The 12,121-nt window shown below is 33.0% G+C and overlaps 1 protein-coding gene across 1 annotated transcript in view; it reads right to left on the reverse strand.

Moving 5' to 3' along the window:
- Positions 1–12,121, reverse strand: part of LOC133202672 (uncharacterized) — a 54,413-nt gene that overhangs the window by 13,679 nt on the left and 28,613 nt on the right. The window contains exons 26-27 of the mRNA XM_061338529.1: positions 10,031–10,207; positions 5,231–5,313 (exon numbers count right to left, since the gene is read on the reverse strand). Of these exons, the coding sequence (XP_061194513.1) occupies positions 5,231–5,313; positions 10,031–10,207 (260 nt within the window). The remainder of the gene's footprint in view (positions 1–5,230; positions 5,314–10,030; positions 10,208–12,121) is intronic.

Consider the following 12,121-nt stretch of genomic DNA (forward strand, 5'->3'; position numbering starts at 1 on the left):
GAGTGATAAACTCTAGATTTCAATTTATTTCATTTTATAGATATACACTCTAAGGGCAGATCATTCTAATTGCTTAAAAATACCATGGAATTAGAACTCTTTACTGTACAGTGTATAAAGATTTTTTTAAGTTTGAATGAATTGTCAATATCTTACCAAACTGATGTGGTCCATTTCTTTTCTGAGGATGAGAATTCTAAACAAACCCAACATAATACAATATCAAGATGATGCATGTTGACATGTAGACACTGGCGGATTTAAGGGGGGGGGGGGGGGGGGGCGTGGGGGGCGCACGCCCCCCCTAAAATTTTCAAAGTATGATATGACTAATATTAATAATGCCATACTGTGGTATATAACTAAACAATACCACTATTTTTGTGCCTGGTTTTACTTTTAAAATACACGAAAACCCAGGAGCTTCCGGGGGCTTCGCCCCCTGGGCCCCCACCAGGGCTTCGCCCTGGCCTCAGGGCTTCGCCCTGGACCTACTGGGGGCCTTAAGGCGGCCCCCAGACCCCCTGCCTAAACGAAGTTATCCACGCCCCCCCTAATCACAAATCCTGTATCCGCCCATGGTAGATTTATGTAAGATTTGTGTTATAAAACAACAGAACAAGAAGTCTGTGAGCCAATGCTCACTAGTTATACCCCCAATCTGATGTGAATATACGCTTTCATGTGAATACACACAAGTTCAGTTGCGACTTGGTATGAACAGATGCAGGAATAAACAGGAAGTTGACATCAAATTCATACAAAAATGAATCCCATCACATGGCATGCCTAAACAAAGCGTGAGCTAAATTTCAAGCATCTGCAATGAGTAGTTGCTGAGAAAACTGTGATGAAAATTTGGTAGGGACAGACAGACAGCTACACACAGACAGACAAACAAGGATAAAACAGTATACCCCTTCTCCTTCGGAGTGAGGTATTAAAAGGTGAATATACAAATTCAATATATATCAGCCCACTTAATTCTCACAAAGAGTATTTCAACTAAGTTGTTATAACAGAAAAAAAAGTATCAAATCAGCTGAAATGTTATTGTAAGATTTCAAATTAAATGATATTTAGGAAAAGAAAAAACGGATAGACACTGGGGCAGGGTTTCATTCCAACTTTTATTTAATGTAATACATATTATACATAAAGGAAGATAACTCCAAAACATGGATGTACTAAATTTAATTATGAAAACCTTTATGCTTTTCTGACTTTCTTTTTAAATACACAACTGAATTTAGTTATACAATTCAAATTTAACACACTGGCATAGACAATGTATTTTGATTTCTTTGCCACTGAAATTCGGGACTAAAATCAGTTTTTTTTTTCTTTGAAGATGTCTTTGATGTATTCTGTTGCACAGTTTAAAAGCAAATGGAAATCCATTGGAAAAGTATGCTTCTTAAAGGACTTATCGCATGCTCTTAAAAAATTGTAATTTTATGAAAAATATTATCTTTCACCTTGTTTATTAAAATACTGAATACAATAAATGTCATTATATGCACATTTTAAGCGATATTGAGAGTTGAAATTCAAATACGGCGATATGCATATTTCAATCGGATTTCAACAAAATACTGCTCTGACATCATAGGCAACAATTCAATGATAGAGAGATGAGGAATTGCACACTGTTAACGGAGTTTCAACAACAAATGCAGTCTATTTACGAAAAACACAGAAAATTTTTATTCCTCACGTTTATTTCAATAACTATAGAAATATGAACTAGTTCTAAGGTAAAAGGCTTTTGTAAAATTTTTGTTTTTTTAATTCTTAACTCTTAGAATCTGCAGCTCTGATTACTGTAATTTTGTGATGGGGAAATTATTTTTTCAGTCTTTACAAAAGATACGAAGGTATACTTGCATAAATTAATATTACAATAACCAGAAGTCTCTGACGAGACTGTAGCTCTACTGGTTGTATTTATAAAGGAAGATAAAAGTAGCACTTTGACTTGAAACTTTGCAACAGCAATAAACAGAATAATGATCCTTGGTTTAGTCTCTTTTGTGGCAAGATTTATTATTATATCAGACTAAAACTGTAGGAGGAGTAGCCTTTTAAAACAATTTCACAGAAATTTTGATTTAAGTAACCATGGCAACATCATTCAACAAAATCAAAAAACAATAACACCTATTATGTATCTCTGTAGTCTACTTGTATGCCACATTATACTGAAATCAGACAAAAAGTGTAGGAGGAGTAGCCTTTTTGAAAGTATTTCAAGAAAATTTCAAGTTTAGTAACCATGGCAACACCGTTCATTGAAACCCAAAACTGGTACAGAGAATTATGTATCTTAGTGAAGTCTAATTGTGTGCTAAGTTATACTAAAATTAGACCAAAACTGTAGGAGGAGTAGCATTTTGAAGGTATTTCAAGGAAATTTCTATTTTTAGTAACCATGGCAACACTGTTCATCGAAATCCGAAACTGGTACAGAGAATAATGTATCTTAGTGTAGTTTACTTGTGAGCTAAGTAATACTATAATCAGACCAAAACTGTAGGGGTAGCATTTTGAAGGTATTTCAAGGAAATTTCTATTTTTAGTAACCATGGCAACAATGTTCATCGAAATCAGAAAATCAATATAAAGAATTATGTATCTTAGTGTAGTCTACTTGTTTGTCAAGTTATACTGAAATCAGACCAAAACTATAAGAGGAGTAGCATTTTGAAAGTATTTCACAGAAATTTCTATTTTTAGTAACCATGGCAACACCGTTCATTGAAATCAAAAACCGATAAACAGAATTATGTATCTTATTATAGTCTACTTGTGTGCCAAATAATATTGAAATCAGATAAAAACTGTAGGAGGAGTAGCATTTTGAAAGTATTTCACAGAAATTTCTATTTTTAGTAACCATGGCAACATCGTTCATCGAAATCAAAAACCGATAAACAGAATTACGCATCTTAGTATAGTCTACTTGTGTGCCAAGTTATATTGAAATCAGATAAAAACTGTAGGAGGAGTAGCATTTTGAAAGTATTTCACAGAAATTTCTATTTTTAGTACATCGAAATCAAAAACCGATACATAGAATTATGTATCTTAATATAGTCTACTTGTGCACCAAGTTATATTGAAATCAGATAAAAACTGCAGGAGTAGCATTTTGAATGTTTTTCACAGAAATTTCTATTTTTAGTAACCATGGCAACACCGTTTCCTTGAAATCAAAAACTGTATCTTAGTGTAGTCTACTTGTGTGCTAAGTTATATTGAAATCAGACCAAAACTGTAAGAGGAGTAGCATTTTGAATGTTTTTCACAGAAATTTCTGTAACCATGGCAACACTGTTCATTGAAATCAAAAACCCATAAACAGAACTATGTATCTTAGTGTAGTCTACTTGTGTGCCAAGTTTTACTGAAATCAGACCAAAACTGGAGGAGTAGCATTTTGAAAAATTGTTTACAGACGGACAGACGACGGACACATTACTATCGCATAAGCTCTTCTGGTCTCTGACCAGTAGAGCTAAAAATGAACAATGAAAAGTCTATAATGTTAATTTTCTGAACAAAATTGGTTAATACGTGTGATAAGATGAAAAATCATATTGTATTGTGAGGCAAGTTTCTTCGCCTTTTCCAGGTCTCCCTCACTATCTTCACTGCTATTTTAAAAATGTTGACAGATTTTGCGGATTTTCTCTTGCTGACAGTTCAAAAATATAAGGTCGGATATCCTAATTCATATCGACAAAATCAGTGATTTGGTCTTCCATAATGCAAAAAATCCAGCTTGTATCATGTATATTTTAGTAAGATTAATGTGAAGAGCTGATCAGCCATCGTCGTCTTTGACGTCACACGGTCACGTGATTGATATCTAATTAACTTGAATTTTTTAATTCAGGGGTTTTCATTTGAGTCAGTTAGTGTTTAATAATTTATCGCAGTATATCCCAGTAAAAAAAACATAATTTATATACTGTGATCATAAAGTCTGTAATATGCTTTTAATTTCAAGTAATTGTCTGAGAAACATGCAATAAGTCCTTTAACTTCTAGAAGAATCCTTAGATTATTTTTCAAGATGACTAATTAATATCAGTAACTGTTATACAAATTTGTATCTATATGTTTGTTTTCGAGCTGCACCTTCTGCAACTTAATGCTATCGGTGTTCCAAAGGTGGGTACTCAAAGTTACCGCCATTCCCAATACTCATTAAGTTGCACAGTGTTTTTATCCATACATTAAAAGTAGCCTTTCATCATTCTTTCATCATTCTATTTTGGGAAGAGTTTTACATTAAAATATTTTTTTTTAAAAATGGGAAAATATTGTTAATTTAATTAGGGAAGGAAAATGACCACATTTGCTACAGGAAGCTGCCTCTTTTCAGCTGTGATTTTGGGTCTAAAAAAAAACATTGATTGCAGGTCTCCAGGGATAATTCTGCTCTACCCTCTGCCACATTGGGTGACCCACAATAAAGGACAGATGGTACAATTTTTTTTTTTTCGAAAACCATGAAAATATTAACTAAATTTGTAAAAATATGTTTACATGAGTAAAATGATTATGTGTAGCTGCATAAAATTTCCTTTTTTTCATTCAAATTTTTTCAATAATGTCCTTTAAAGTGATAAAAATTGGAAACATCTATAAAGCTTAGAGCAAAAAAAGGGAAGAAATTTGAACATCATAGAAAGTGTACAATTTCTGAATGTACATGTGTATGTATAAGTAAAAAAATATATACCAATCCATGCATCCAGTTTACAGTAGGAGTGAAACGGTTCACCGCGGTATCGATGCACCGCGGTATTTTTTCTCGGTTTGATACACGGTGAAAAATCTCTAATTTTCGGTTCGGTTCATTTTTCGGTCGGGATCGTTATTCAGTTGGGTTTGGCATAAGGTATAACACGTTACTCAGTATAAATAAGTATAGAAAACGTAAATTTTTGATGACTGATAGCTTGTAAGATAATTTTTGACAGTCAAATAATTTTAATCAATTTCTTCTAGTCAATTTGCAAATAAAATTCGTAAAATAGGTGACTAGATTTAGAAAAAGAAAGCATAAAACAACGTTGAATTTGTTTCCTTCTATCAAAATGTATCGTATCGAAAATAACCGAACCGAGACAAAATTATGCAATACGTATCGAACCGTGAAGGAGGTGTACCATTTCACCCCTAGTTTACAGCATGTGTCCTTAAGAGAAAATCATCTCACCTGCTTTTTCTCTAGATATTGGGCTGTATCTGTGAAAAAGATCCGTCTTTTCCTCATCAAATTGAGACAGCCCTGTATTTGGTCTGAAAGAAAATTTAAAACCACCTTAACAAATAGATTCTTAAAATTAAAAAAATATATATCATTTTTCAAAACACTAATTAATCAACATTTTTACTTACTACTTATATGATTAATAATAATTGGCAATGGAAGAACACCTAAATTTTATTTAAAAATTAACTAATATCACTTAATTACATGTACAAAAAATTACTACCACACATAGAAAAAGTTTGAAACAAGTAACGGTAATGGTAAACCATTCACATATTTAATCACAGCTATAAATAGAAATTAGAACATTATCAATGATAGTTGGGACTTTCAGGTGTTGCTGACAAAATGTACATCAGCATAACATTTGATGAAAAGCATTCTGATGAGAGTATTGTAATACTATATCCCTCCCCCCCCCCCCCCCCATACCCTTTTTGCCTGTGTCATGTTCCCCTTAAAAATGAGAAAGGCTGTATTTCCATCAAAAGTCAGTGAAGCTGAACCAAATGCAAACTTGATCTGTGACTCAAGGTAGACTACCATACCAAAAATCTGCTCACTATTTCCAAGCATGTATTTAAAAAAAAAGTCCAGAAACCAAGTGGAACAGACTGACTCACAGACAATGGGGCAGACAAACAAACAGATGGACAAAAGAGGAGGAGATGAACTGATGGACAAGGAGGAAATCAAAAGTCCCCTACTGTTTCCCCAGTCTGGGACTAAAAAATTTTCTGTACATTGATTGAACTCATTTCATAATACATGACTATTCTAATGCTTACATTTGTTCTGAATCAAAATATTCAGCATTTGCCAATGTATAATAGCTGATAGTATGTGAGTTAGGCAAATGTCACTATCTACTTATATTCCAAATATATTAATATCTTATAAATATTGTAACGAAATATGCTGTGCCTAAATATTTGTATTAAACCTGGTATAAATAATTACTTTTCCTATACTCTACAGCATTTCATTATAATAATACGTTGGCTCTGTACCTTTTGACGGTCAACAAAAAGTCTTTGCATAAAAGAAACATATAATAATTTATTATATAAAAGTATAAAACAAGATATTTGGAACTTCCTCGTTATGTAAGAAAGGTGTAAAAATAGAAGGTGCACCACTCTGGGAACGAAGGTACAAAGATATGGAAATGAAAGGGCGAAGCAGATGTTGCTAAGGTAAACAGAACTGCAGAAGGAGAGTATGCTGCAACTCTGGTAACTGGAGAAGGTGCACACTATTACGATGAAATATTCACCTTTTGTAATTTGGAAGGGTTGTTTACGGAAGCCCATTTAGGACCTATCAAAAAAAATTTTTGAATTCGATATAACAAATTGTAGAATTTGTTATAACAAATTTAATTCGTAATAACAATTTCTTTCAATTCATTATAACGAATTTAATTGTTATAACAAATTTGTTGAATTCGTTATAACGAATTTAAAAATTTGTTATAACGAATTAAATTCGCTATAACGAATTCAAAAATTTGTTATAACGAATTAAATTCATTAAATCAAATTCAACAATCAGGGCCTATAAAAATATGTATAAATTTGATATAACAATTTATCGAATTCGTTTTAATGAATTTAAATCATTATAACAAATTTTTGAATTCGTTACAATGAATTCAACAAATTTGTTTTAACAGATTAAATTCATTATAACGAATTCAAAGAAACTGTTATAACGAATTCAATTCGTTATAACAAATTCGACAATTCGATATATTCAAAAATATTTTTTGATAGGTCCTAAATGGGCTTCCGTAGTTGTTAAACACCTTCTGGGCCATTTTACTATTGGCTAAATCTCCGTAGTCTAATCGTAATTTGGAAAGTCTGACACATTCAGCGAGCCTCACTGTGTATACACACAGAAGAGCTATGACGCTATCCAATCAGTGAGTGGCTAACAAAATTGCGCATGCGAATCTTCAAGCCAAAGTAACTGGGAGGGAAATCGAAGCACAAAAGAGCTGAAAATATGAATTATGGATAAAATATCGCTTATGGTCGATGGTGAAACATCTAATAAACACAGGTAAGCACTTCTGTGCATAATGACACATATCTAATGCCACAAGGATCGAGAACAACATCCTGAATGAATGTAAACAACACATTCAGTCCTTGTGAAACGGCATGTTTCAACTTTTGCTTTCAATCAATTGAAAGCGAATGATTATAAATAAATTGGAATAAAACACATATTATCACTCAAAATATCGTATCTACACTCCATAGTAATGTGTAAATATCCATTTTATCTACACTCCATAGTAATGTGTAAATATCCATTTTAAACTAAAATAATAATCATACGTGATAACCATGGATGACACAAGGTACAGGCCCATGTAAATTCATAACAATATGTTTTCTTTTAACTGTGTCAAATCTTTCCATTCTCATTCAGATCATGGTTGACTTTCCGTCACTGGTATACAATGTATGTTCAGTATTTCAGATTGTCGAAAGTCAAAAATTGTATGTTTCTATATATCTTAACACAGATAATTTAATTTCTAGGTTCAAAGTTTCTAATGAAAATAAATTTTCAATACAAACATGTACATCAATATATGAATTTAAAAATTAAAGGAAATATTTCATTAAGTTTTCCTATAATCAAGGAGAATGGAGTGTCTGTACCAGTTTATGATTTCAGCATGTACACTCAGATTGTATTTTCAAATAACTATTTCTGGAAATTTAGGAAAAGTAAGAGATGAGGCAATAAAGCTGCAGGCAAAATAATGGCACTGAATGAAATGTACGAGATATTTTCTGATATTTGTAGCAAGCATGGTGATACTCAGGACATGTTTTGTATGGATTGTAATGAGAAGATATGTCTCATATGTGGTCGGCAGGACCACATTAACCATAACTGGAGTAGGGCAGCAATAATTCTGGGAAACCTGAGATCTGAACTCCAAGAACAGCGTCATATTATAAAAAATAAAAGAATCCCTCTTCTGCAAGCTGAAATCAAGAAAATCAAGTCTCTGAAAAAAGAGAACATGAAGCTGGCCACTGCAATAGAAGAGAAAATCTGGAAGCATCTAGAGGTTCTTGAAGGAAGTCTACAAAAAAATTCTGATCAGCTAATTAGTTCATGTAGAAATCTGAAGGAAGAAGGTGATGAGAAATTAGACAATAAAGAAAAAGAAATAATGACATATTTGGCAGAATTTGAATCCTGTTTCAACAAAATGCAAGAAAATGAATTTACAGGTATATCGCAATTGCTGGAACTAAAAACAGGACTGTCTCGAGTATCTGAACCTCTGAAATTGGCGGATGAAGACGTGACATTAGAGAAGGTCACCTTTCAGGAAGGAGGCCATGTTGAAAGTGCTTTACTATCCATGATTGGTGAGATATCACTGCATTACAAGAACATTACATTCACAAAAATATTTGCAGCAAGAAGAGGAGAGAGAGACATCAAGTACATATCTCCCTTGACAGAAACACTGGCATGGTTTCGAGAAGTTGGAACTGCAGACCATATAATGATTAATATTAAGAAAAACAATACAGATGACATCTACAGGTATACAACGTCCAACTTTCAGTATTTCCCTGAAGACTTCATAACTTTGAATAACGGAATGCATGTTTTCACATGTCATTCACATCAGTGTGTGATAAAAATGTCTCTCATGTGTTCGGATATTGAAGAATTGACTCCTGCCACTTTCACAAAACTGGCAGATATTTCTCCACTTTTTCCTGTCGGTATTTGTACTACAGCAACTGGCTACTACCTCCTCACTGCAATAGACACACTAGCATTGTCAAAAGATATTTATTCTATCAAACAGCCAAAGACCAGTGTAGTCCTTGTTATAACAGATAAAGGAAAGATTAAACAGGTTTATCAATATGCAAACGATGAGAAAACAAAATTGTTTTTCTATCCCTACCGAATTGCAGAAAATAGTAACGGAGATATTTGTGTTATTGACAGAACACAAGCAGACAGTGGACATATATGTGTTCTCTCTTCATCAGGAAAATTCAAATTCCTCTATAATGGTTCAAATCAAAAGTCTAAATTCTCTCCCTTTGGAATTTGTTGCGATGCTTTCAGCAACATACTCATAAGTGATAACAAGTGTGTGCACTTGGTAAACAAAAGTGGAGAATTCCTGACCTATCTGGCTATAGCCGATGTGGCACTAAGGTCTCTGTCCATGTTTAACAGCACCCTGTGGATAGGAGGAACTACTGGATTTGTTTATGTCTACAGATATGAACTGAGTGATTCTTAATTACTATTGTAAAAGTAGAAATATTCGTTGAGGATTTAATATTGTTTATTTCGAATAGTTGTCAACAATTAGCAACGAAATTTAATCCCCCAAGATTTTTTTATAACTACATGTATATATTGAAGAGGGTTATTTTTGAAACAACGAAATTTAATGCCTACGAAACCTTTATGGATGACAAATCAACGAAATTATATCGCCACGAAAATTTGTGCTTTTACAGTAAATCTGTGCTTTTAGTAACTTTCATCTAAAAACAAGATGAAGTTCAGAAACAATGTCTCCAGAGTAACTACTTTTTAATGGACACACATTCCTATGCAACAATGATCTTAACATAGTGGCTTAATTTATAAGTGTGCTATTTGATTCACTATTAGAGTACAAATACATAAAAAATTCCTGTTATTCAAAATAGCATCACCAAATTTTCCTACCTGGCAATGGTGAAGAGATGAGAAGAGCCCTCTTTCTGTGTTGCTAACAAGTACATCTTCCTCCCGTACATGTCACGTTTAGAGATGTAAAAGCCGTCATGCTTTCCTTTGTAGTTGTCTGCCCTTGTTGTAGCCATTTCCCAACTCATTCCACGATCAACATTCAGCTCCACTAAGCTTTACAAACAATCAAAGCCATCCATTAAATTTTCCAGTATTTGAAAAACCCTACAAATCATTGAATTTTTACCCAAAGTCATTAATTCAATGAGCATAAAAAATGCATCCTTATTTCAAATTTATCACGATGTTTATTTGTGCAAATAAATGTCAGGCAACTAAATGTATGACCCTCTACATACCATTGTACATTGTACAGGCAGAGAAGGACACAACTATTTTCATTTCAAGTTCAATAAATAATTCAGTTAAAATTAATATATAGTAATTTAGTAGATTATACAACTAGCTTGAAATTGTAAAAAATACTATGAACCAACTATCATTTGCCAGAGCTTTTATTCCTGATTCGTAAGTTTAAAATTCTTCCGTGACTTAATTTTTGTGACTGGGGAAACATTCTACATAAATACACAATCAAACTAATGGTTTACAGCAAGAAATATTTATGAGTAAAAAGTTCACCAAAGCTTGGTATATGTTTTGTGCACATGAATAAAAGTTGGTTTACCGTATTTGCATATACATACATACAATTCCGTACACCGTATATGTATGTCATACACGTGATATGTACGTGGTACATGTATGTCACATATTTTTAGGGATCAAAGGCAGGACACAAGAATTCAGGGGAAATGAAAATTTTTCCTGTACAAGTATTTTGAATTTTTTTACCAGAAACCACTATTTTATGACATATACATGTACATGTATGTCATCACACATGACTTACTGTGCTTGGTTAATGTAAACAAAACCCATCACCACTGATGGTGTTAATGATTAAATTGTTATCAAATTGTATCAAAATTCTCCAAGGTTGAATTGTTTATATAAAATACTTTTTTCAATATTTTGTACAAATTTTTCACCTAAATTCCAGTATTTTGAAGGCTCCTGTACATTATTTGGGTCTGAAACTTATCACATGTATGTACATCTTATAAAAGATACTAACTTACATTTGTTGAATTTGTAATGGTGGATGATTTATAGTATCTATATATGTTATTAAATCTTTGTTATTTATTTCAATGTATCTAGTCACGTATTAAAATGAATAATTATTGTAATATTGTGTTGTGTAACATTATACTATTATTATATTATTATTATACTACATTTAATGTCGGGTTCGTTGCCGACTTTGCGCGTGTGTCAGGCCGTTCGGGACAACGTCTGGACGTCTGTTAACGGCCTGACCACCGTGACGTTCGCAACGGCCAGATTAGATCAGTGCTAGACTGAGACAAGCTGCGAGTAGGTATCCACCATCCCCTAGACTTGTAATATTGTTAATTGTAACTTATTTATTTATTTATTTCATTTAATAAACCTTTGTTAACCTTTAAAAATGTGTTTCTCTCTGTAAATCACTGAATCTGGATTAACATGGAAACGTACAGGTTTCCCGTTACATTTTTGGGGGCTCGTCCGGTGATTTACAGTTGAGAACATTTTTCGGTCTATTGTAAAAAAAAAAAACAAACAAACGTATCAACAATTTATGTTCAGAATTTTAGGAGGTATTTAAAGAAAAACATTTTTTTTTCTACATTGTATTTTTATGGTTTAAATGGCGTCAACACTTTTCAGTAATCTGTCCAACAAATTTAGGCAATGGTTTAGCTTTCATGAACCGGAAGCAAGGGCTAGTACTAGTGAAGAAAGGAGCGGATCTCACGGAAATAAAAATATTTCCAACAAAACTCAGGAAATTCAAAATCAGCACAATTTCTGCGATGCGGACATAAGATCAGATAGACCTACATGTATTCAAAGACCAATTGTTGACAATGACATACCTGTTTCATGTTTCGTGGAAAATAAAGAAGTTCATGCTTCTTGTAATGTTAGGCCTAATGCTAGTGCACCATACCGACAAGAAAACCATGGGGTTTTTCAAAC

This window comes from Saccostrea echinata, unplaced genomic scaffold, assembly GCF_033153115.1.
Source record: "Saccostrea echinata isolate AGI-Se365-2 ecotype Australia unplaced genomic scaffold, CSIRO_AGI_Sech_v1 ptg000047l, whole genome shotgun sequence".
In the NCBI taxonomy this organism is placed as follows: domain Eukaryota; kingdom Metazoa; phylum Mollusca; class Bivalvia; order Ostreida; family Ostreidae; genus Saccostrea; species Saccostrea echinata.